Source organism: Streptopelia decaocto (assembly GCF_964273445.1).
Source record: "Streptopelia decaocto genome assembly, chromosome: 2".
NCBI classification, from domain to species: domain Eukaryota; kingdom Metazoa; phylum Chordata; class Aves; order Columbiformes; family Columbidae; genus Streptopelia; species Streptopelia decaocto.
In genome coordinates, this window is record NC_138655.1 from 106,235,923 (window position 1) to 106,262,797 (window position 26,875).

At 39.7% G+C, this 26,875-nt stretch overlaps 1 protein-coding gene across 3 annotated transcripts in view; it reads left to right on the forward strand.

The window, feature by feature from the left end:
• The window catches only part of TPK1 (thiamin pyrophosphokinase 1), a 306,701-nt gene that overhangs the window by 194,141 nt on the left and 85,685 nt on the right, over positions 1 to 26,875 (forward strand). For all 3 annotated transcript variants that reach the window (XM_082046404.1, XM_082046405.1, XM_082046403.1), the window contains one exon: positions 9,220 to 9,366. In XM_082046404.1, the coding sequence (XP_081902530.1) occupies positions 9,220 to 9,366 (147 nt within the window). The remainder of the gene's footprint in view (positions 1 to 9,219; positions 9,367 to 26,875) is intronic.

Here is a 26,875-nt window from a genome sequence, read left to right on the forward strand (position 1 = left end):
GAGCATAAAATGTTTACGGCTTCACAAGCGCCTCCAGTTTAAAAATCATGCTTCATTTGTTTTTAAGTGCATGGCTAAATTTGTATCATCTAGAGGACAGTGTAGAAAAATAAAATAGATTCTGTAATGGGTGTAAGCTGACCTTATTCAGGCTATGTTTAGCTTACCTGCTATAAATACTGAATCTACTCTGAACAGGAAAATTGGCATCCAAGATCCTAACCTACTTCCTTCAATATGAGAATATCTCCATCATCTTAGGAACAAGGGTACAAATTCCAAACTTCTTTGTGCAAATCTGCACTCCCATGGAAAAAAAAATAATTCTGTACTGCCCAAGTACTCAGCGAAATCACTCAAAAGAGGAACCATTCACAGAATAGGGCCTGAGAGACCCGGGAAAAAGATTCCATCTTTAGTTTCAGATCTTGTATCTCTCCCTTGTGTATAATAGGACAGGTTATTATCCTCTTGTTCGTCATGAAGATTAATGTTCAGACCAGCTGAAAATATTACTGTTCTGTGGGGACCTATGGGAAGATCTTCAGACCTGTGTGAACCCAAGTTTAAACTTTTTAAATAGCAGAGCTAATGCCTCATCCTGTTTAGGCACAAATGCCTCTTCTGCCATCATCTCCTCTGCGATGCTGCTGCAGGAGAGTGAGGACACCCTGCAGCTCTGCATTATTTGTGGTGTCTTTTATACAGACTTCATTGCTAGATGCTAAGGTATGCAGGGAAAGTGCCTGAGCCATTAACTCCTACTCAGATGAAGTAAATACAAAATAGCATCACCCTTTAATGGAAATGGTGATTTTTTAAAACTTCCCTTTCTCTATTTTGTGCAGAATGTTTTCCCTTAAAAATCTGTGATTCTTTCCTTAAAATCTGATACCCAAGTTTAACACAATGTAGTGGAAATAAAAATAGGCAGAAAATCAGTTTTAAAGAAGCATGGAGGGTGTTGGTCTCTTCTCCCAAGAAGCAAGTGATAGGATGAGAGGAAATGGCCTCAAGTTGTGCCAGGGGAGGTTTAGACTGGATATTAGGAAAAAATTCTTCACAGAAAGGGTTGTCAGGCATTGGGACAGGCTGCCCAGGGAAGTGGTGGAGTCACCATCCCTGGAGGTGTTTAAAAGGCTTTTTGATGAGGTTCTTAGGGACATGGTTTAGTGCTAGAGTTAGGTTAGGTTATGGTTGGACTCGATGATCCTGAGGGTCTCTTCTAACCAAAATGATTCTATGGTTCTATGAAAGAAAAGACGCTTCTGGTTTAGGAGGCCACAGGAAAAGATCTTTCCTCTCATAGTGCTGAAGTTGGCTTTCTCTGCTCCTCTAGGTGTCAGCACCTGTGGACTGCTGATGGAGTGTTTCATATAGCAAGCCTCATCTACAGAAAGTCTGCCCTCTTGCCTTGAAATACCACAGGTTTGTTTAGCCTCCTTTGTAGGCTTTCCAAGGGTCTCAGACCAGCATCTCTGCAGAATCTGAAACAAAACCACACAGAGATGTGGTGGGGAAGGAAAAGAAGCTTTTGGCTGGCAGGGGCTACAGCCTGTGGGGGACCCATGCTTGGAGCAGTTTGTTTCTGAAGGACTGTACCCCATGGACAGGACCCCATGCTATAGCAGGGGAACAACATGAGAAGGAAGGAGAGGCAGAGAGGAGCAAGTGTGCACAGACCACAGTCCCCCATTCCCCTGTACTGCTTGGGGAAGAAGGGAGACAGAGGCAGGAACGAAGGAGTGAAGTTGAACCTGGGGAAAAAAAAAAAAAGGATGGTGGAAAGGTGGGTTTAGTTTTGTCTTTCTTTTTTTCTCTCTAACTTGATTTTTAATTGGCAATAAATTAAATTAATTTTCCCCAAGTCTAGTCTGTTTTACCTGTGATGGTAATTGGTAATTAATGATCTCCCTGTCCTTGTCTGAACCTGTGAGCTTTTTCATCTTATTTTCTCCTGCTGTCGTGTTGAGGAGGGGGAGAGAGAGCAAGCAGCTGGGGTGGGTGCCTGGCTGCCAGCCAAGGTTAACCCACCAAAGGACTGTAAAGAAAATCAAAGGGAAGTTGTCAGGGCTCATGGAGGTGTGCCAAGGTGCACATACTCTCATTGATATGTATGATGATTAAGGGAGTGGAGCATCTCTTTCCTTATGAGGAAAGGCTGAGGGAGCTGGGTCTCTTTAGCTTGGAGGAGACTGAGGGGTGACCTCATTAATGCTTATAAATATGTGAAGAGTGTGTGTCAGGAGGATGGCACCAGGCTCTTCTCGGTGGCAAACAACGGTAGGACAAGTGCCAGTGGGTACAAACTGGAACACAGGAGGTTCCACTTAAATGTGAGAAGAAACTTCTTCTCAGTGAGGGTGACAGACACTGGAACAGGCTGCCCAGGGAGGGTGTGGAGTCTCCTTCTCTGTAGACATTCAAAACCCGCCTGGACGCCTTCGTGTGTAACCTCATCTGGGTGTTCCTGCTCTGGCAGGGGGATTGGACTAGATGATCTTCTGAGGTCCCTTCCAATCCCTAACGTTCTGTGATTCTGTGATACATATCCTGTTTGTGGGCTAGCAGGCAGAACTTAGAGTGTCTCTGATCCATCAGGTGCTGAGCAGCCAGGGATCTTCCTGTACGAGACCAGGATGCAGTCCAGGCAAGGCTTCCCAATCCGGATGGCGAACTGTATCCCTTTGGCAGAATGACAGAGGCTTTTAGGGGGAGTCTTCACAGCAAAGAGCCTTTTCCCTATGCAGTGCCCTTCCCACCCGCTGTCCCTGCAGGGCTGGGTTAACCTTCAGCACAGGCTGCAGGCCAGCTCTGGTTGAAAAGCGTGGGACAGGTGTCAGCACGGTGGGGTGGGGATCCTGCTGGCAGGGAAGCAGTGGGTTGTAGCCGTGTTGTCCTGCTGATCTTGTGACAACATGGAAACATGTTGGAGGGAGGGGAAGGAAGGCTGCTTCAAGACTGACAGCCAGAGTTGAGTGAAATGTGAAATATAAAGCTCACAATGAACAGATTCTCTTGAAGAAGATGGGATAACTTTTTTTTTCCTCCCTTGAGTTGTTCATAGATGGGAGTTTTTAGTCAGTTTTTAGTCTTTTTTTTTTTTTTTTTTTTGTTTTCACTCCTGGAGGCACTATGTGAAGAGATTAAAAACACAGCGTGTGCCAAACACAGCTTTCGGCACTAGATGAGAGTGGATATGAGATTGTTGAAGAGATTTTTCTAGACCATTTTAGCATAATCTTTTGAGGGCCTCTTGGATTGCTGCTGACACAAATCCAGGTCTTGCTTTCTTAGGGATATGGTAGTTTACAGTGATTGGTTTTACATTTCTGTGGGGGTGATACCTCAGTACGCACTGTGGGTTACAGGTTAGCCTGTACGTTACCTCAGTACGCACTGTGAGGACAGGTTAGCCTCATGCTTGTGAATGTCTTTTCACACTGTTTTAAAAAACAAAAAGATTTTATGGTGTTTCAGAAGACATGTTTGATAGTCCTGGAATCCTTGTTCATGCACAGAATTAATGTGTCAGGGTCAAAACCAGCACACATTTTCCTCCAAAGCCTCAGTGAGCAGATCGCTCTAAGAGTTTTAGTGCACTTTTTCCTACTCACAACAACATCGTAACAGTCTGGAGTAGAGACAAGCCCTTCACCCAGAAAATTCAAGGCAATAAGGGGTTCCAATGACCGTGATCTCACACGCAGCACAAGCTCTAGAGCTGTGCTCCAGTTGACCAGCAGTAGCAGAGCGGGAGTTATTGCTGTCCCTACTCTACCTGGGGCACAGGGAGTACTGTTTGATCAAGGTCATACAGGAATATTCAGCACAAGAGCAAGCAGTCAAATTCAGATTGCTTGGGCTCCAGCAGTTCACCTGGATTTTGCAGATTAGGTTTCTGTAAGTAAGAATAAAGTCAATGGTTATGAAGTTCATGTTACACAAAATTTATGCCAGATGATGTTATATACGCCCTCAAACGTTCCATTTGCCTGCAGGAGAGAGCAAAGCCAAAGCACTGAAATGAAATCAAGGCATTTGACCAGAGATATAAACACAAATCAACAGTGAGAACCAAGGGTAAAATGTTTCCAGCTACTCAAACCTGTGACTGGATTTTGAGATTATCTTTCCCTTTTCCATCTTACCATCATACATGTTACATGGTTTAAGCAGACAAATGCAATCTGTTTGCATGCTTATTGACATTAGCAGAAAGACTTAACCTCTTATTTGAAATAAAAAGAGCTACAAAAAGAGAAAGCAGTTGGGTAAAATTGTCAGAAAATGAACACAAGTAAGAAATGCTTTATGAAGGAGCTGAAAATAGAACATAAAGATTAGTGGAATCAGTGTGGTGACGATGAAGCTGACTGGAGGTTATCATCTCAGGTATACAGACAGGATGGCAGCCTTTGGCTGAAAGCTCTTGTTCCCATGAAGAGTCAAATGGCTCAAGCAATGAGAAAAATTCTGGCTAAAGAGGATTCTACCTGAGCAAAGTTCAGATGCAGTTGTGTGGCTGAGGATATCAGTCCTGTAGGAGATGAAAGCCATGTCTTCTATGTAAAACACTGAGCTAGAGAGCCAGTATCATCGACTAAAATGGACAATATCTTGCTACATGTTCAGCATTGGGTTGGAGATTTCAATAGTTTATTAAATTTACATAGCAGTTTTGTGGATGATATAAAAAAAAAAAAATTACTGTGATCTGGCCAGCACAAGAGCTCTAATACAGTTGTTGTGAGAATGAGCTGAAATCTACTCTGGCTCATTTGTTATCAGGGAAAGCGATTGCTGTGTTTTAAAGTATTCAGTGCTGAAGCTGATGCAGAGACCAGAAAGGATTTATGTAAACTGGTCAATATTAATAAAGTGTCAAAGCGATAAAGCAATAATAAATGTAGCATTCACACTGCACTTGTTTGCTTTTCAGCATATACTTCAATATATATGTGTATCAGCATATAATGTAGTTAAACATACTATATGTGTTACTACAAGAATCTTATTCTCTATATCCCTCCAGAATTTTAGATCAAAGGAATAGGCTTTTGAATGGCAGGAAATTAAGAAAGGCGGTGAGAGGTGAAAAGATATCAGTGAAGTGAGAAGGTGATAAAAGGAAGCTATGTTCAAATCAGATGCAATATCTGACCTGTAATTGGCTTAGAAATGTCTTAGATATTAGCAGTAGATGATCTCCATGGTCTCAGAGGGAGGGAGAATTATTCATGGCCCCGGGGCTTTTATGGCATCTTGATTACTGTTACCTTCCCTTTTTCCTTCAGGGGAGGTCTTTTTCACGGTTTGTTCAGTGCTACTGGTTGTTGCCAGCAAATGTTCCCTTTCGCCTGCCCACCTCTCTGAGACTTGGGCATGTTTGTTTGCAAGTTGTCTGCCTGAAACTGAGATCATGTGGAAGAAAGTCCTGAATTGTCTGTCCAGAGCCCTACCCATACACCAGGGAGAGGATTTCTTATCAGAGATAATGAGCAGAGTCCTTTGCTGTCAGCTTGAGCCTTGGACTTCGCTCTTGGATGTCATGGCGATGCTGACATTACAAAGCTAGATATTGCACGCTTTTCACCCACCCCAGGCAGTTCCCAGCTTCCTGTGTCCTTTCACCCATCTCCTCAAATAGATGTTCCTCAATCATACAGTGAAAATCATCTTTGTATTTAACCCATCCGTGCCAGCAAGAGGAATGTCAGCTGGACGGGTTTTCACAGAAAGATCGTATTTAGCAAGCCTGTGAACAGTTTACAGCAAGTTGTCCATTTCAGTGGTTTCTGTGAGAGTGGAAGCAGGAACCTGAGGAGCTTCATTCTGATGTGGTGGCAGCTTCAGCCCCCCTTACTGCACCCTCTAATTACAGCTTAGAGGAGAAGGAAGAAGAACATGCCTGAATTGCCAGCTCAGTCTTTCTTTATGCTTCCCTTCTTTTAACTGTTCAGTAGTGACTCCTAAATCTCTTTCAAGAGATGCTAATGCAGAATTGTATCATTTAAAGATGACTGAATCCCACCCATAGATGTTCAACTCTCTCATTTAAAGCTTGCTTACCTTTAAAGATACTGTGCAGTATGTTTAGGTCAGATTATAGATAGTCTGAGAGAATATGGTGCTTTCTCCATTGTGCCTGCAATGGTCTAAGCTTTTCTTTGTAGTTATTTAGGACTTTTTGTCCTTTTTCTTTTTCAGGAAATGAGTTGCACTGTGTGAAAACAAATTGTGTAAGGGGGCTGGTGACAGGACATTTAAGTGAAGCATGGACATTTCCATTGAAGTACAGTGTGTTAGTCAAATGCTACCTGCTGGGCTGATTAGCAGTAACAGTATAATTCTGTAGCCTGTGTTGTACAGGAAATCACAGCAGAAAATGAATGGCCTTTCCTGTCTGTAGTGTGGGAATATATAAATGTCTTGTGCTTTGATGTTCACTTTGTCTTAGGTTCTGGAATGACCAAGAGTCTTGTATGTGCTTTCATAGCACATCCATTTTCTTAAGGGCTTGGCAGAGTAAGAGGAGCAGGGATTGCTGGAAGGAACTGATTAGTTTGTTTGTGATTTTTATGTTGTGTTTTCGTTGTTTTTGGTTTTGTTTTCTTTTGTTTTTAACAGAGATGATAGCTTTAGGATGAAAAGGCACTTGAGGTTTTGTTGGACTTGGCCTCTCTGTGTTTCTGTTAAATAAACAAACCTTCAAATCAAGGCTTTAAAAGTCTCACAATGTCTGGATGTCTGTCACTGCTGCCAAGACTATTCAGTGAAAGGCAGGACTGTCAGCGACCACAGAAGTGCAGATTTTTAGCTTTTTTATCTGCCTGCTCCTCATACTCCAGCTGGGTTTGTTTGCATACCTGTCGCATACTTGTATTTTTCATTTTCACAATTCACACAAACCCAAAATAGTAGCCATGTGCCCTTTTAATATATCCTTATTAGCCTTCTCCCAACAAGCCACAACCCCAAACCTCTGCTTTATGAATGCCTTTTCAACAAATCTACTCCATGCTAAAATGATTTTATTGTCTTACTTTTTGAGCACCAATGCACAAGATCACTGTATTGTTGCTATTGAATAAGGAGTAGGACTACTGGATCACTTCTGTTGTACTTTAAAATACAGAAATTGTTACAATTTTCTTCAACTTACAGTGCTCTGGCAAACTCTATCACAAAAAGATGCAGTCAGCAAGCACTTCATTGTTTCAGATAGGTCTTGTACTTTGCAGTAAGTACATGTGTGTGAATAACAGAGTAGGATTTTTCTGACATAGTGAGAGTTTTACAAGGGGAAGAAGACACATTGAGAATGTTATTGTATCATTTTAATTAAGAATCAGAGGGAATTCTGCATTTCCTTCATTCTTACCTTTTAAGCTGTAGATGATAACATCAAACCCAAAACAAACCAGTTCATCTATGGTGAGACTTTATACCAAGAAACTATACAGTAGTAGTTTTTGAAGCCTGGGCTAGGCTAATATTTAAGCTTCAGTCCCATTACTCACATGAAAAACAACATTCATGTGGATCCTGATCCTTTTCAAAGCCACCTTAACTGCACTGTGGTTCCAGGTTAATGCAGCAGATTTTCCCCGTGGCCTCTGTAAGGGCGGGGGGGCATTTTTACTCTTAGTTGTCTGGTAGGGAACTGCAGGTGGTGAGTCATTTTAGTAGTCTTATTTTCAGGGAATTGATCTACCCTTTTAAATCACAGCCATCACCAATCAAATGAGCAGTTTGTTTCTACACGGGGATCAGCAAAATGGAAAAATGTATTATGGCTTAGCTGGGAACACATGCTTTTTAGCTTTTGCTGTTTTGTTTCCTGTTTAAGTTTTCCTACCATTCATATTCTACTGGCTGTACGTTAGGTATGTGTGATCTCTAATCTGCACTGAACATACATGCTGTCTGCAGTACAAGAGGATTTTTTTTGTTTCAGTGTTTGCTGCTAATATAATGTGTTTTATTGATCCATTCTGGCTTCTCAAGTATTTTTCTGGTGGTGATGAGAAAGGTGGTGTAATTCTTCACCAAAAGGAAAAGAACTTAATTTTCATGCAAACCAATATTCTGCAGAATCATAAAGCCCTAGCCCTGGTAATAAAAATAGAAGCTGATGCTATTAATACATCATTCCAGATACACAGAGCACCATTATGTGGCTCCTGGGTTGAGTAAAATTTCATGTAATCACAGTAGCCGTAGACTTAAGCCCTATAAAGTTGGAAACTTCACCAGATGGCCATTGTCAAGGCAGCTTCTAAAGACTTTAGAGCTGCAATGTGTTAGGGCTCTAGATATGACTTAGTGGTAGCTTTTTAAAATACAATTACTGAACATAACTGATCCACATGATGGAAGTAATAATAATAATACTTGGCACTCAGTGACCTTTTGTCTGAGGACCCAAAAGCTCTTAACCAAGGCTTCTAAATCCTCCCTTTCTGATTATAGGAAATAAAGTGTTTAGAGGTTTGATGGAGTGTGAGAGTGTTGAGCAGCAGCAGTTAGATTCCATGGCCTCTTCAAAGCAGTCATGCCATGCTCTGTGCGGGACTGGGACAGAAGAGCCCTTCTGTCCCTGTCCCTGTCCCTGACAGCTGGAGGATGATGTGCCAGTTGCTTGAGGTGGAACCTCCTACTTGTATAGTACTTTTAATCTTGGGTAGAGGCAGCCTGTGAGCGGGATTGATTGTACATTAAAATGCTGTGTGGCAGGAATGACATACAGTGGCTCTAACCTGAAATTTCCTTTATTTGCTCTGTGAAACGTGAGGATAATACTGAAATGTTGTTAACATCTGGAGATGAAAGATACTACAGCTCAGATACGCCACACTTAGCTGAGAAGCTTAGATGTGGAGTGATAGATTTTAAGCTCTATATATTCAGGGCAGACAGATAAGTACCTGCAAAGACTGGCCTGTATTTTAGAGAGAACAGTTATGTCTTTTTTTGAAGTACCACATGTTGGCCATGAATTTACTGAGCTTTAATAGTCAACCTCAAAAATCACATAATGGTATTTATCGGTAATGGCAGTAAATAACTGTATTTGACATTTGCTTTTATATAGTCAGTAGTTATTTTTTCTTTTTTTCTTTTTTTTTTTCCCAAAGTGATTTTATTGTTTATTTTCAGGGTCTAGAGATCAAGCCTGAGAGTCTTCTTAGTGACTGTTGTTGTTTTATCTTTTAGATCGACATGATTGTGACTTTGGGCGGACTTGGAGGACGCTTTGATCAAACAATGGCATCAGTGGAAACGCTTTTTCATGCAACAAATATCACTCCTGTTCCAGTGATACTTATCCAGGAGTGCTCACTGGTTTACCTGCTTCAACCTGTAAGTGTTGTGAAAAGTTACTTCATAATAAATCTGACCTTCCACCCACCCTGACTCGGTAGGTCTTGCACCATATAATGCTCATTTTCTTAATTGTATTCTATAGGCTCAGAGCCTAAATATAAAATATATTGCAGGCGCGTGGACAGCAAACAATGGTCTCTGCATTCTTGCCTTGGAAAAGATTGTGTTTAGTTTGTTCAGGATATATTTATTTAAAAGTGGGGAAATATAGAAATCCAGAAGCTATGAAAACTGAATTTGGGTAAATATAGGTTTTCATTATAAATGGACACCAAAAAAAAAAAAAAAAAAAAAAAAGGTTTTAAAACTTTTTAGTTAGATTCCACTCATTTTAGATTTAGCACACAGCCCTTTTGCATGTTGAGTAGAAATAAGGATGTCTGCAGTAAGAGAAACAAAAGAAAGATGCAAGAGGAAGATACATTGGAGTTCCTGACAAACATGTCAGACAGAGCTCCTATGTGGTCTGGATGGTGCAGTTCATTATGATGGGAATCTAGCTAGGATCAACGAGGGAATTTATTTAAGATGTATTATTTTTGTGGTTTTTCAGGTCTGTTATTCCATTTATTGATTCATAAAACAACTCACACAAAAGATCTTGCTGAGCTTCTGCTTCTAAATTAAATTAATGGTAAATGTAAGCATCAAAGAGTCTTCTGTAACAGTGATTCATTTATTTGTTTGGAAATCTCTTTTCTTCATGTCAGGGTTTCTAGAAGCTTAACTAACTTTCCCATTTTATGTTGCAAAGCTTATTTCATGAAAATAAATAACATTCACAGATAGATTTGACAAAACCCTGCACCACACATGCTTCATTGTAATTTGAGAAAAGCATTAATAAGGTTCTATGAGATTATGGATTTAAATCCACAGGGGCAGATGCTGTATTAACAACTTTGAAGCATTGTGTCTGCAGGAAAGATAGTAGGTACAGGAGTTCATTTGCCAATATGACGAGGAATACTGATCATTAGTTGCACAGCTAAATGAATAGAAGCAGAAGAGTGAGGGAGAGAGAGGGCTAAAGTATAACTGTGGTTAAAATCTGAAAGTGAGGAGTAGCTCACTTGTGATTGACCTGGGGGTGCAGTACTTCACTGACCACTGCAAATTAATTTTAGGATATTTTAAGAACATACTGAAGAGCTGAAGTAAGATGGAGAATTCCCAATTTAGCTTACAAAACTCTTACTTGGACTGGAAAGACTTTTCATTCTTTTCATTCATCTTTTCTATAATTTGCTTTAAAGTGCCATGCCTAAGGTTGCTTTCAAAAGAGTCTTCAATGAATAATTAAACCCTTTCCAACTTGAAAAAGAATGTGATTTGTGCATTTAAACGGCAGTCTATTAATTGTTTGGACTTGCTGGAAACTTCTTTATATTTTGTTTGTAATAGTGCCATATGAGAAGCATTCAATACTTTTTTCTTGGGGGGGCAAGTTCCACAGGATATTATTTTTTTCTGCCATTCTGGCTGCATTGCAGCTTCATTGCCAGTAGCTGACTTGTGTAACTTCAGGCTGTTTCTAGCCTTGAGAAAAAGGGTGGATATAGGGGGCAGGCCATTTAAACAATCTTAATGCTGACTTTGACACTGAATTGTTTTTCATTGTTGGTTTAAACTTGTCAGTGTCAGTATCTTCAGTTAATTGTCATGGTATGTCCAGCTAATAACATTAATCCCGCATAATTTAGAAAAAAATCAAGTGAGTAGTTTATACACAGAAAGAAATGAGGATCCTAAACCTGGGAGTACTCTTTTATTGTAGAGAATTCAGCATGGTATTTTTCTCTTGTAAACACCAAAGTCATGGCATTTTCTCTTTTTTCCCCCTCTCTCCTTTGTAATTTAAAATCAAGGTAGGAGGGAGTTGAACACAGTGGGACACCCACTGACTTTTTAGAATGCAGTGCTGGAAACTGTGCAACAAATGAAGCAAGGTTTTGAGATTCAAATGCTAATGCAAATGATGAAGTTAAGAGCGTTATACTTTCCCTATAAAATTTGGATGTGAAACCTTTCTCTCTTGGGGAAAGAGAATCTGATCTTTGGATGAAATATATGAGAAAAGTATAACCAAGTTTTTGCTTCAAATAATATTAGCCCTCTGCTTACTGTAGTGGGAGACTAGTATTGGTTCTCAGTCATGTGTACCTAGGCAGAGGCTGAAATATTTGGACAGAGCAGAGAAACTGGTAATCCCATAAACAGCTCTAGGCAGGATACAAAGGCGAATAACAAGTCAAGCTGCTGAATTTTTAGTTACTAATGCAGAAACTAAGAGGAGGATCATGTGAGTGGATATCTAAGTACACCATAAAATCTATTAAGTAGTTGCTTTGGAAGAGAGTTATTTCACATTATTATAATGTTGATATAGAGGGGCATAGCAGAAGAAATATGTCAATATTTAACACACTCATAACGGTCCACAGTGTTATCTGAAACAGGCTAATAGACTTAGCAAAAACTTCAGGATGATAGAGGAAGATAGTGAGGACAATGCCCGATTTGGAATTCACTGCAGACGACCCAACGAGGAGGATCGGGAAAACAAAGCCTTTCTTCATCAGCCAATAAAATTAGCTAAGTACTGAATGTAAGAGTAATTGGAATTTTGAGTACTGAGGCCATTTCTTGGGAAGTAGATGGGTAGACAGTGTGTTTTTGAAATATATTGGGAAAAATGTTTGGGCATGGAAACTGAAGAAAACTACAAGAGGCAAACTATTTTATATTCGTTTCTGACCTGTAGGGTAAACAATGCTGGAGGTGGACAAAAGGAAAAAGTTGGGAAGACTTACACCCCATAAATGTCAGTCTCCATTGACGCTATGGAGAAATTAGAGGATAGGCTGAGATCTAGGTATACACTGTAGGCATCTAAATTTAAATAAATGAATTCCAATATAGGCGAAATTAATAAACACAATAAGAAAAGAAAGCCATGAAAGGCACTGCACCTATGGAAGGGCCCAAGTAATGTGAATGTAGTCTGTAACTACAGAAGCTGTAAGCTGACAGTGAAAATTTTTCTCTCATCTGAATGGGAAAGGAAAACTAATGACAAACAGCCTAAATTTAATGCATCTTTTGCTCAGTCTTCACTAAAGCAAAATATTCCTTTGAGCAGATAACCAATATAGTAAAAATCAGTCTCAAAGTCCAAAGACTTTAAATTGCTTCAGAGAAAAAGCAAATAAAATATTGAGCTGCTTTTGATTTTGCCAACTCCAAGGGCTGTTAGATTTCTGTGCCATGCAACACTAATTAGGTTGGGAGTCAGAAATAGGGGGACTGTGTAAGAATTCCAGGATGTTATGCTTGCTCTGAAGCATTTTCTGATGTGATGACTGGAATTAAAAAAAAAAAAAAAAAAAAGAAAGAAAAAGTAAAAAGGTATCTCTGTACTGAATAGCTGTCATATTTCTTTCTGTCCTGGCAGGAGGGAGGAAAGCCTGAATTCTTAATAAGGAGTAATCATTCTTTATAAGCAGGATATTTTATGCAACAGTCCATACATTTTATGCTTGAAATTTTGGTAATATCAATTACCATTAAAATATACCCTGGCTGAAGAGCATTAGACCCTTAGAGGCATGTTTATCATTCTAGCCATGCTCAATATGAATGGCTTAAGGTTTCACATACATACTTTCTCATTTTCTGGTGGTGTGCTTCTTGGGAGTACAGAAACATTAGCTTCTGTACACTGAGCATAAATTATCTTTTATCTGTGAATTTTATGGCAGTTTGTAATACAAGGTAATAGGATTTATGACCAAGAAATGAGAAGATGTCCAAGAGTTAATGAGGCCTGTCTTTTACATTATACTGAGCAGTTCGGTTTTCCCCATGTAGGATTCCAGCCCTGGGATGTAGAGGGAAAGAATTGCTACCTGCACGTGAAAATGTATTACAGCAGCGTATTTTTGTCACTTAGCTGACTCTTTTGAAAGACTGTGTGAATACTTTGATAACCCTTTTTCTTGCACACAGCTTTTCTTCTGAGTGCCTGCCTTCCCTGTGAGAAATGATGAATAATTTAACATCATAGATAGTAGTCCAGCAGCTAAATATGAGCAATCTGAATCAGGAGTCCCGTTCCTTATTCTGGGCTCTGTACTACCATTTTGTTGAAGAGAAGTAAATTGCACAGGGTTTTGATCTCACAGTGTCCTAGTTTGTAAACTGGATAAAACCCACGCTCTTCTCCAAATGGGTGCTGTGGGGCTCATTTAAGGTTTTTACAAAACACCGTTACATCCTCGGCTCTGCACCAAGGTGGAACATAGTATTATGGTAATAGTAACAACGGTATTAATAAGGCCCTTAATTAACATATATATTGCAACAGTGGGCTGTGTCACTGATTAATTAATGTGGTCCTAAGCACAGTCTTAGTGAGGCAGCATCATTCCTGCAGACAGTGCCTGGGTACAGTTTGGTGTTATCATGGGCCGGTAGCTGCTAACTAAGCGTTTGGAGGGTACTGCCTTGTCTTGGGGACAGGAGAGAACAGTGTGGGTGTAGGAGCAATGCTGTGCCCATTGACTTGAGGTCCAGAAGGTATTACCTGGACTATTTAACAGATGCAGAGAGAGTGACTAGGTGTGGAGATCTGCTCCTAGATGGGGACACTGCAACAGATACAAGTGAGGGAAAGTACAAGACTGGAAACTTTACTGGAGGTTGTTGCTGCAGTTCCCTAGGACAATGTTATTTGGTTTGCTTTGTGTTCATGCCTGTAAAGTTTAATGGGAAGTTCAAGTTATATAGCTTCAACTTCTGAGTTTTCTTCTGGCAGGCAGTTCCTTGAGTTTTGCTGAAACTTCAAGAATGAATTATGAGATCAGTTCTGTACCACCTCATATGTGTAAGAAGCAGATCTGGCTTGTACTGGCACTCAGTGGAGAAAATCCTTTATGTGTGTCCGTCTTCTGGGAAGTAACTTTGGAATTTGGAAATTTGGGTATGGCCTTCCATGTCTTCTTGTTCATTCTGCGAGTAGATTCAGTTGCAAAATGGTCCTAGTTGCCAAGGAAGGAATTTAAACATGTATTTAATATTTAGACAAAATATTTAAACATATAGTTAATACTTAAAGTATTTATTGTCCTGAAAGGTTGTCTTTCCTGTTTGGTATCTGCTGTCAAAGAGCACTGTTGAAACTTAATCTGGATGACAAAGCAGTGAGTCTTTGTGTCTCAAGGTCCTTGTAGGTCGCTTGAATGAGCATCTATAGAATTCGCAAATATGCAGCTTCTTGTTCTTTGATAAATACATCTTTTGTGACTTTTTCTATAAGAAAGCCAGCCATTCAACTGCACAGAAACATCGCCATGTAAAAAATATTAGCAGTGGAAAAGTGTTACTCAAGCCCTACTCTGGGAGCCTGACTCCTTCACAGAAACCCTTGCAAAAAGGGGGTTTATGCTTCCAGAGCTTCAGTAGCGCATTTAAATGGCTTCTCAGAAAATAAGTTGCTATGTTGGTAGTTTAACTGCCTTTGTTTCCTTCTTTGGTAAGAAACTTTGAGTATTTGGTTACAGCTCAACTTCTGAACCCGTGTTTTTCTTCTTGCCTGGGAAAATCCAGCTGGGATAACCATCGTTCCGTCATTCTTATCATGTGTCTTTGTAGGGCCTGTGTAGATGGGACCTTCAAAAGGCTCTAGGTCCTGGAAACTCAGCTCTATTCCATGGTAATTTATGGCTATGAAGTCATGTTGCCTCATGTTTACCGCACGGTTTCTGTGTTTTACTGCATATCAGTGATGCAAATTTAGTTCATTTTTGTCAATAACAGTTTGAGCTGGGGAAGATTTACTTGCTATCTTGCTTCTCACTATTACAAAAGGAAAATTTTAGTGGGATTTTCTCTTAACAGCTAAATTCTTTATAACTTAGTTCTATTCCAACATCAGCAAATGTGTAGTATGAAATATATAAAGCTTATATACTATCTTAGAAATAATAATTAGCTTTTGAAAAACTCATATATCCTTTCAAGCAGTTTATTTACTATCAGTTAAACATGCAATCTGCATCAACTTTATGAAATATCTGGAATTATATGGGTTTTTTCATGGACTTTTTAACAGAGGATGACATCTAATACGTATGGATTACTTCTGTATAATGAAGACATATGCAAAATATACTATTTATTAGTCTCATCCTACAGCCTTTGCTTAGAGAAACAGATTACAACAGATTCATTAATCGATTTGTTAGCTTACAGGTAACCAGTTAAAAAAATAGTTGTCTTTCAGAGAGGAAAGGAAAATACCAAACCGTCATTGCCAAGCAAAAAAGAATAGTCTTTACTAAATGAGATTTTCATCTGCTCATAATTCTTAAAAACCAGCAATACTCTATAGCAGGATATGTTAATCACACAGCTGTTTTTAAATTCACATCTTAATGGCTGGCTGCAAGAGAGATGATGTAAAGAGTCTAGTTGGATTACTTATGTATTTCTAAATTCCAGAGTAATCCAGCTTGGTTTTGAATCAATAACTGATGTTGGTAACTTTCAGTGTCCCTGCTCTCAAAATTTTTCAGTCTTTGTCCAAATTTTAAATTAGTTACTACAACAGCTGATGGATAAACATCTAGGAGAACCTTGACCCTAAATAAAGCTCTTCCAATGAGGTTCCTGTTCTCTGTTGTTGCCCCTAGCTGTTGTAATACAATCTTATTAATATGATAATATCTATTTTGCTGCTGTATGGAAACTAAGGGAAGACTTCTGTTACATACCTAATTTTCTTAGAACATTTTGTGTGTGTGTACAATGAAGTATTAATAATTTTCTGTACCATAAAACAATTTTTCTGCTGTACAAGTTGCCTGCTTCGTGTTAAATGATCAGCAGCAGAACATATAACATTTGTCTCTGACATTTGCTTATCGGTAGGAGCTGATGTTTAAACTGATCAGCAGAAACCTGGTAAAACTTTCTCCTGTTCCATTGATAGTGGTGAGCTGAGGAAGACCACAGCAGTATTTTCACTTGCTGTGTGTTCATTTAATCTTTCTTCTGTAACTAAACAGGACTAAGCTGGAGTGTGTGTGCATGTGTGCATTCATTCTAGTTTTGTGGGTTTTTTTACCAGGTAGGACTTCAATCCTACATGGGGATTTTGTAGCAAGCTAAAGAATTCCAAGCTTTTTGTGAACAGATTTTTGACCACCCCACTCACCCACCCCCCCCAAAAAAAAGCTTCTAAAAAGACTGCTAATATCAATTCCAAGTTTTATCAACAGAACTAAATACTTTGTATATAATTTAACAAGGTTTCTACAAGGTGCCATATTTTTGTACTTTAAAAAAAGAAAAAATAATCCCAATACTGGTCTGTGTGAAGGTCTCATAGACTGGTATTTCACAGATTGATATTGCAGTATTTTTATTATTATTGCTGTGGTTAAAAATATTTGTCTACTACCAGACACCTAAAGGGAGTAATACATTTTGAAGTTTTCACTAAGCGACACTGTCTCTCAAGCATCTTACTGCCTTGCTTGAGGTGAACTTCACCGCAGTTTTGTAGTAAGAGCTTTCATCTTTGAGTATTAAATGAATTTCAGTGATAGTCTGGGGATATGGGTTTTTTTCATTCTGTCCCTGCCATTACAGAAAGGTCTGTAAGGAAACTAGCAGGTATCAGAGGTCTGTAATCTGTGACAGAGCCTCCTCTGGAAAGAAAAAGAATGTCTGGAAAATATTTTATTGCATACAATTAAAAATATAGCAGGAAAAGTCAATATTACTATTCCTAGACTGAATGTAAATTACAGTAAAAATACAGTAATAAATTATTATCTACTTCAAAAACAAACAAACAAAATCAGAATGCTGTATACTTAATGGCTGATCAAGCCTGAAGGGTTGATTTGTGCCTTTAGAGGAAAACTTTAAAATGGTCCTTTCTGCTCACATCTGGGTAGTGGCATTAGTTCAAGTTGCAGAAGATGAACATCCATATTCTGGCCTCAGTTATATTTGAAAATATGTTATCTCTTACATTCAGTCACATTATGAAATTGCTTAGGCTTTTCCAATCCCTTACAGTATCGCTGTTAATTCTGTATCTGCCAGGGCAGTGGTGTCAACTACATGGATTTCCTATGTTTGCACTTACTGTTAAAAAAGGATCAGTGCAGAAGAATGATATTTACTAGTATCTGAGGTCCTAGGGAAAGTGCTGTACTACCCTGATAAACAAGATTTAGCGAGAACTATTCAGCTTTGCCATGGGAAGTGATTTACTTTGCAATCTGAGTTTTCTTCCTGTTGGTAACAAGTGATTACTTTAATTCAGCATTCTCTCTCTGCTGTAACAGAACATCCCAAGAGGAGATGGTAATCAGGGATCGAGTTCTTTGATGTCTTTTAAGACTGTAATGTGTCTGTCACTCTCACATCAGCTGCAATCAGGAATACTTGCCAACACAGCAGTTGGGCCCAGTGACCTTTATGAGAGCATGGGCTTCCTACTCCTAATCCTAAAATCAAGATATTTGGAGTTACTGTGTTCCTGTTAAAAGCAGAAATAGAGTCTGGAAGCTTGTGACTTCTGGCAGCACAAGAAAGGCTCCTGCTCCATTCTCTAAATTTACAGAAGTGATACAGTGCCCTTATAGCCAACAAAAGGGAACAAGATCCTTCTGGGAGAACCATCTGAGCATAAGCAGGTGGAAGCAGCAGGTAACAGTGGCTGGAGATACCCTTCTGCAGAAGACAAAGGCACCCATCTGCTGACCAGACAAGCTTTCACAGGAGCTGTGTTGCTTGGCAAGGGCCTGGATCCAGAATGTTACGGTGGCTCATCTGACCCTTGAACTGTTACCTCTTGCTGCTCATCTATGTGGACACCAGCGACACTGCCAGCAGAAATATGAAGTAAATCAAGATAGACTGCAGAGCTCTTTAGGCAAAGGCAACTCTACATGCAGTCCCAGGTAGTGTTTTACTCAGTCCTGTGGATGAGCGTGAGATGCTTAGGTAGGTGCAGACACAACCTGTGAGTTAGCAGCTGGCTGGTGTCACGAGAAGTGCTTTGGCTTTTATGGTCGTGAGGAATGAGAGCCACTCGCGAGAGACAGGATCCATTTGACAAAGCAAGGAAAGAACCTCTTTGCCAACAGTCTGGCCAACCTGGGAAGAAGTGTTTTAACCTGGGTTATATCAAAGGATGGTGATAAAAACTTATAGCTGAGTAAGGGAGTAGTGGTTAGGGGTGATAAATTCCAGGAACAGAGGAATAGAGTGAGAGAGCCCTCAGGAAAGATAAGTCAATAAGGGAACCCATCTCAAGTGCCTATACACAAATATATGCAGCCCAGGAAACAAACAGAAGGAGCTACAGCCCCATATATGGATACAGGACTGTGAAATCATTGGAATAGCTGAGAAGTGGTGGGGTAGCTCATGTGGCTGGAGAGCTGATAGGGAGATGACAGTTCTTTGGGAAACACAGTCAAGGAAGAAGAGAAGAGTGGTGGCCCTTTATGGGAATGAGCAGTTCACACTAGAAGGGATCCTGTAGGAGGCAGCTCTGAATGTCAAAGCAGCAAGTTCAGTGGAGGGTCACCAAGATGGTTGCGGGGGGCTGGCTGGAGCATGTGCCCTGTGAGAAGGGGCTGAGGATACTGGGCTTCAGCCTGGATAGGAGAAGGCTTTGGGGAGTCCTAATAGCAATCTTCCAGAATCTATGAGGAGGTTATCAAGAAGACAAAGCCAGGCTTCTTCCTGATATGTACAGCAGAAGAATGAAAGACAGTGAAACAGAGGAGATTCTGGGTAGCAATAAGGAAGAATTTCTGATTTGAAGATAATTACCTACAGGAGTATGTTGCTGGCTCTGGAGGTGTTCAAAACCCAATTGGAAGACTGCACTCAATGACTTCCCAACAGCCCTTCCCACCTAAGTGATTCTGGAACAGTTGTGGAGATGCAGGTAGGTTGAACAGAGGTATTAGACCCATTGTACAAGTCAGTTGAGAAGAATCTGGAATCTCCTGATACAGAAGACTGTGTGACCATATTCAGAAATAGTTCTGTCCGCTCAGATCTCTGCTCCTGTTTCTCTTGCCTTACAAGGAAAAATTTGTTTTAGTTTCTTCCGTAACTTCTCAGAAAGGAGAAATGATTGCTGTCTCTGTTCCAGCCCCAGCCATGGAATCTTGTTTCACAATTGTAGTTCCTTTTTGCTTTTTATTTACTATATCGTGAAATCCAGGCATTAGTTTTGTGTATGCCGTAAGAAGCCACAGATATCTGAAGGTAGTTTAGCAATCAGGGAAGTTATACTAGTGTGAAAATGTATACCTTTTGGCTAGTAGTGTTACAAGTACAGAATAAATTTAAGCATATGGCAAAGCAGATTAATGAAATCTAAGCATGTGCTTAAGCACTTTGTTGAATTGTGGTCTGCAGATGTAAGTATAGTATCTCATCTGGTATGTAATTCCAAGTTAAGATGTCTTTGCATTTTCCCATCCACATGACAGCCAGCGATGCTTCATAGGGAGTATCTGCATTTCTGTGGCATCAACATCTGTTTCTGAATGGTTAATTTTCATTAAAAGTTCCCATCCATTGTTAATTGAATTACGGCCTTCAATTTCAGCAATGTCATGTACCTGAGGGAGAAGAAGGAGCTATACCTGGGGGGGAATCCTTTTATTCTGATCAAAGAATAAATTATCAGACTGAATAATTAGCTTGCAGGATTCTCTGCTAGTAACCACAGCATTGACAATGAAATGTGCCCTTGCATTATGAGTCTGAGGTCTTCCTACCTCACAGCAACATAAAGATTTTTAGATATATGCATCTAAAAGCTGCACTGCAGCAGGTGTCTCTCCTTAGGCTCTTAATAATGAGGTCACCTTCTTCATTCTTTCCTCAGCTATCATGTTCCTTTTGGGGCAGGGAAAAGAGGAAGCCTCACAGGTGAAAAAAAGTTTCATATTTCTCTTCTTTGTAACCACCGACAGTTTTTCCTCAAGTGGGGGAGGCATTTCAGAGTGAAGTGAGTGCAGTTGAAGATCTGGAATTAGTCTTCTGTGGCAATGATGCCACAGACAGTTTCATTAGCTTAGTGAACTTCTTTAGGGAGGAGCTGCATGTCTCCTTTACTTTAGAGAAACCTGGGAAATGGGAGTAAAATTGATAAAATATTCACTGTATCCAGGGTATCAGCTGAAACTTTAGAGCAATTAAAGGAGCACCAAGGGAGGTCTCTGAGGGGCCAGTATATCTCTGCCTGAAGTCCCAGACCCTCCTGTCCATTCAGGATTGTGTGGGAGTTATTTCTGTGTGTTGTAGGTGTGCAAGCTGCTGCATGCAGCCTTAGCCCTTCCATGTTTCCTGGTTCTGGAAATCCCATGGGGAGTGTGGAGAGTCTGCTGTAGTCTGGTTGTGTGACATGAGTGGCCACAGGCAGGGCTATTGAGCAGCAGCCTGAGTTATTGGAAACAAATTCAGCTGCTCTGTTGTGGCAGATGATGTATGTCACAAATGAAAATGCACTTCAGGTCCTGTGCAGTTAAAGAAATTCTGTCACCATCTCTTCTGCACATATTGTAGCAATTTTCTGTAAGCTCAATGATACCAACTGAATTAATAATGCTATTCAGTCTGTGCCTCTTCTTGGTCTTTCATGTGTCTTAACTTGTGGATCTCCTTTCTTAACTGTTCACAAGCGATCAGTGATACTGTAGAAGTATCAGGGCAACACTGAATCTCTGTTATAATTTATTAATAGTAATGCCCTTCATGAAAGTCTCTTTTTTTCTCTCTCATCTATACTTTAACCTAGTTCCAGATTACTGTACTAAATGTGTTCTGTGTCCCCTTGGGGAGTTTTTATGAAGCTGTTGATTTAGAAAACAGGTTTCCAACAATAGTCTAGGAAGTTTTTAAGTGCTTCCAGTGTGGAAGCACATTGAACAGTCAAACATATCCCTAAAAAACTCTAAGAAGATAAAATACTTAAGCATTCTTTTTTTTTTTTTTTAATTCCAAGTCACCTGGGAATGTGAATCAGTTTTATCTATTTAGTGTAATCTGTTAAAAGGCACTAAATGGTCAGAAATAACTGTCAGCACCATGGTGAGCTGACTGATATTGTTAATACAATTCAAATGTGCAGCAGAGATGTTCCTCCTATTAATTTATGCTCTTCTGTGGTGAAGACAGCAACGTTCACAAGCGTCAGCCCAAGCCACGGTCTTCAGATAATGAAGCGAATATAATTGCTCATTTCTGTAGCACTTGGGAACCAATGCATAATGATGTTCAAATCTCTTATCTTGCAAGCTGGTAGGAGCTCATGTTTCTGAGACAGGCTGAGACAACCCCTGCAGTTTAGTGAAAGTGACACCCTGCTGGTGTCTCCTGCTGGAAGCCCAGAGGCGTCTCCTGCCAAGAGCCTGCATCTGGTTGCTCCCAAGCAAACTTCACTTTCAGCTGAAGGAGTGAGTACACGATCTTCTCTCCTTGAAGTCTGGCAGTGTTTCTCCACGGCACTCTGGAAATGCAGGGTGATTTTAAGGCAACTGTTTTATAATTGGGCATATTTTCCCATCTGTGGGAAAAAAATCCAATGGTGAGTGAGCTAGAGCTTACCTGAAGATGCTTTCTCTTGTCTGATTGTTTTGATAACCCCTCCTTTATAGTCATCTTGGAGAAGGTGAAATGGTGGTGAAGTAAATCTGAAAATAAGCTTAGTATTTAAACATGCTTGATACTGGTCTGCACATTCTTACATTAGAGTGTGATACTGAAGTAGCATGATTTCTTTATTTCAGATTACATACCTTAAATCAGATTATTAGAGCTATGTATTCTCAAAATTTTTTATCATGAGGGACAGCTGACATACAAAGAGTTAGGTTAAAACAGTTATTTTTAGAATAATACATACGACGAGGAATAATAATGTACCTCAGTTTTCATATAGACTCTGATCCTCCATTAGCGAATCTCTGACTGCATCTCCTGTCACGCTGTTTAGCTAGATCTCAAGGTATATTACTCTTATATTACAGAGAGAGAGACACACAAAGGCATGACGAAGTGAAATTATTTGCCCAGGTATCCAGGGAGTCAATACCATATTGAAAATTGAATCCAGTTTTTCAGGTTTCTGTCTGCAGTGACCTGTAAACTGGGACCTTTTGTCCCACTTCCTGATGCTTATGACTTGATTAGGAGTGACCTTTAGAGATTATGAAGGGTTTTACTGAAAGCGCTTAATTATTTCAGAAAAATCACGAAAGCTCACTTTTCTACAGTAGTGAAAAATTCATCCTATACTTCCTTAGGATGAAATTGTGAAAAAACGTGGATATGTATAAATTAATTAATCTCAGTTCTTAAGAAGCATGAGAAAAATATGCCATGTCTGAATCTGAGAATGTCATGGCTTAACTTGGCCAAATATATATATATATATATATATATATATATATATATGCATGCCAGTTATAACAGCGGGTGATTGTTTCTAATGAAGAATATGTCCAGGAAAAAAAAAAGAAAATAAGAGCTCGTCAGGGTGTGACACACCATTATTAGAAATCTACATCTTTCTGCCCCTGTGCATGAGCAGTGAGCATTGTGGCATCCAATAAAACATCTTTCATCTCATCAGAATATTTTAAGTTCTGTTTTGATTGTCATAACAAAAAGTAATCCACAGGAGGCATTAGAGGATGGATGTTTATTCCCTCCTGCCTTTTTTTGAGGCAGTAGAGATGTGTAGGTTAGAAATACAGAAGGGAGAATGACTGTAGCTATCACAGTCTTTCATAGGTGACTGAGCAAAAGAAAATCCTAGGGTATCACATAACAGAGCTTACAGCAAGATTCCTTCACATTCTGTGAGGTTTCTAGGAAATTCATATATCATGTCGCAGTCCAATGAGCTGTCATGAACACAGCCTACTCAAGCATAGCATTATGTTGCTGCTCCTTTTGTGTGTAGTCAGATAAACTTTTGTGGTTGGATGGACAGGCACATTTTCCCCCTTTCTTATCTGAGCTCATCTCTAACTGTAGATGTTGTATAAATCCCATGCAAGTGATTGATTCTTTCCTTTCTCAGAAGAGCAGCTGACCTATATTTTTTGAGAGGCCACATTTCTTGAAATTAGTTTGAAACTCCAGAATTTGAATGCTCATTCACCATTGCTGTATAGCACCAGCATACATTTATTTCTCCTCCTGCCCCCCCCCCCCCCTTTTTTATGAAATTAAGATACTTCACAAAGATGTGTCAAATAATGTATTTGAAGTATAGTGTTCAGCACAGAGTAAGAGACTGAATACACTGTGAGAAAATCAGAGTAATGTCTGTCCTTTTATAGAGGGAAAGCAGGGGAGGTTTTAAAGTGTTGGGTTAGGTCTGTAATCTAGGCCAAGTTACGCAATAACTTTGCAAGTGGAGGGAAAACATTTGCATTTAATGCTCTGCAAGAGTGAAATTGGTGACAAGATACAAAGAGAAAAGAGGCAATGCAGATCTTGCAGATTGTGTATGGACTAGAAAGGAGAGTGTTATGGACTTCAGACAGGCTAGAGAAGGAGAGGATGCAATAAATGACAAGAAGAACTGATAAGAGTATGGATATGATAATTATCTACTAGGATAAAAATGTGAAAGCTTAGTTGTCCTATTGCATTGATTAGGAAGATTGAAAAGGAAATTGAAGCGAACTCTAAGGTCATGGCAGAAGTGTCTGTTCCAAGTCTAATCTGTGCCTGATCTTTAGAGGATCCAAGTAGTTCCTTGCACTGTACAGTTGTGGACTTCAGCAGAAGCTGCAGTAGCTCCTGAGGTGACCACTGGCATCTCAGCCATCCCAGTTGTGAACTTCAGAGAAATACTGCCCGATCAGTGTCTGAATGCAGTGGTTTCGTGGGGATGTCTGTGACAGTCTCTAGCTGTTGTACATGCAGGTTGAGTGCACTTTACATGGTGTTACCACAATTGTTCCTCCCTATACATACACACACACACACACAATTCACTCTGCTTGTCATGTTGACTGCTATCCCAGACAGTGTTTATTCGTGTAGGGGACAAAATTACAGGGGAGCGTTCTTCTCTGTTTCATTTATTGGGGAAGAAGGAGTGATTCTTGGAGATGTGTTGCTTTGTTGTTTGGTTTTGATTTTATGCTAAACCAATGCAAATATTCACCAGTACATTTAAAATGCACTGCATTCTGGCAAGATCTCAGTGCACGGATCATGCACCACCCTGTAAAAAAAACTGTACTGTCAACGACTATTTCTAATCCAGTATTTGAACAATCATGGGTAATGTATGCGTATGTGTAGTAAATTCTTCTTTAGCACCTAGTATGGGTTACATGGGTAACCTCTGTTCAGAGGAAGGTACTTCTTGTTATATTCGTGCCTCCTTTTGTCGTTGATTTTGTAGGCTTTCACCGAGTGAACCCTTTTTATAGGTGCTTATCTCTGTTCACCTCCCTAGTCCCAGTCAGATTCGTGGAAATACTTATTTGAGTCATACAGAATAATCCAGGCCTCTCATTGCAAACTGTGCGTTTAAGGAGCAGGACTTTTTCATTAGGCCTTCATACATGGGTTGCCACAAAGGCCTCTCTGGAGACCGGGCCCTGCGGCAAGTTACGGGGCTGGTGTGGTAGGTGGAGGCAAAGGCAGCTGAGGAGACTGCCACAAAAAGATGTGGAAGGGACCCAGACAAACAGGGAGGTACGCTGCTAGGGTGAGCATTTCTCCTACCTGACCCCTATTTCTGCATCTCAAAGCAATGAGTTTCCCAAATCAAACACAAACTCTTCCATTTCCAAGGACAGAGGAGATCATGCAAGTCAAACCAGTCTTTTCAAAACGGGCTCTAATTGGTGCTCTCCAGAGCTTTAATATTCATTACCTGCAATCGAGTGACGCTCAAAGAGTCTGACTTCTGTTTTCCATCCTAAGAAATATTCAAAGGGAATAAACAGAATTGCTTCCAGTCTGTTCCTCACAATTGAACTGGTCAAAAAAATTGAGGACCAGACAAAGCCAGAGTAAATGATACAGCTTCTTGTAAGTAAATTCACCTCAGAGTAGCTGACATGATTTCTGTGAAGAAGTCTCATTTAAACATGATATATAATGCATAGTGACAATAGTTTGTTTTAGAGATTGTAGGTCTGTGTGTTTGACTATAAATATATCACAATGATAAAATTAGTCATGCATGAAGAAGTCAGATTCTGTGACTGTAAGGCCTTTCCCTTTTCAAAAATCCTCAGATTTTTTTTCTGCTATGTTCTTACGTACCTGGAGAAAAATTACATAGTTCTGGAAATTGAGTGTTATCCAATAAAGAACATTTTGCTGAGTTTCATTATAGAGCCATTATGTGTTCTTGAGAATGAAACATGATTTTTGAAGAGGAAGTTATTAACCACGGTGTTATAACTGTTATATTCCCAGGAATATGATGGATGGAAGGAAGGAATATGCTTATAAGTCATTTGAGAACAGTGTTTTGTGTCACTTTTTTATTGTTATGGGGGAGGAAAAGGCGATGTAATGATATCTGTTGGAAATTACTTGAAGATGACTCCATTTGAATGTACTGATGTTTCTGCTGGTTAAAAAGGGTGTTTCCATTTTATGATATTAAGACAAATAAGATAAAAACTGAAAAAGTATTTTAAAATACAGCTCTCATCTAGACAGAAGTACAAAGACAGGTCTGTTCTTGTAAACTGTAAGGTAACACAGCTAAAACACTCTCAGTCTTCTTCAAATGTCTACCTGTACATCTTTTTTTTAAAAGGAAAAATGAATGTAGCATTTGCTGTGCTAGAAATACAGGTACAACTTCAGGATTGTGTGTGCTGCCATTTACTTCAGTAGAATTCTAAAAAGATTTAGTTGTGAAGCGTATTAACACTTTTTGGATCTAAGGCATCGCTCGGACTAACAGACATGTTTTATGCATCAGCAGGAAAGTGCATGTGTTTATGAGAAAGCTAATTGGAAAGACGAAGGAGAATATTTAGCACTATCCAGACTTTTGAGTCCATGTAGATGAGAAATCCTATGCTTCTCTAAGACACTTGTGTAATTGTGCTGCCCAGAAGAATGCAGTACTCTGCAGGGGGACAAGACCTTGTTTGCAGGAGTTAATTTTTATAAAGGCTATGTGAGCCCCCCAATCAAACATGGTTCCTGACCCCTCTTTGGTTTAATTTACTATATGAGAAATGCTAGAAATAAGCACCTGCATTTCTGTATGTGTGAGTATTGAATGGTGAAAATGAGGTTACTACAGTTTTTGAAAGTGGATGGTGATGAGGTTTGACTCCTTATTTCTCTCCTGATTGATATTTATGGCGGATAGGAAAAAAAGGTGTATTTGTGTAGGCAGGTAATAAAACCAGAAGGACTTTTATAATAAAGAACTGAGTTT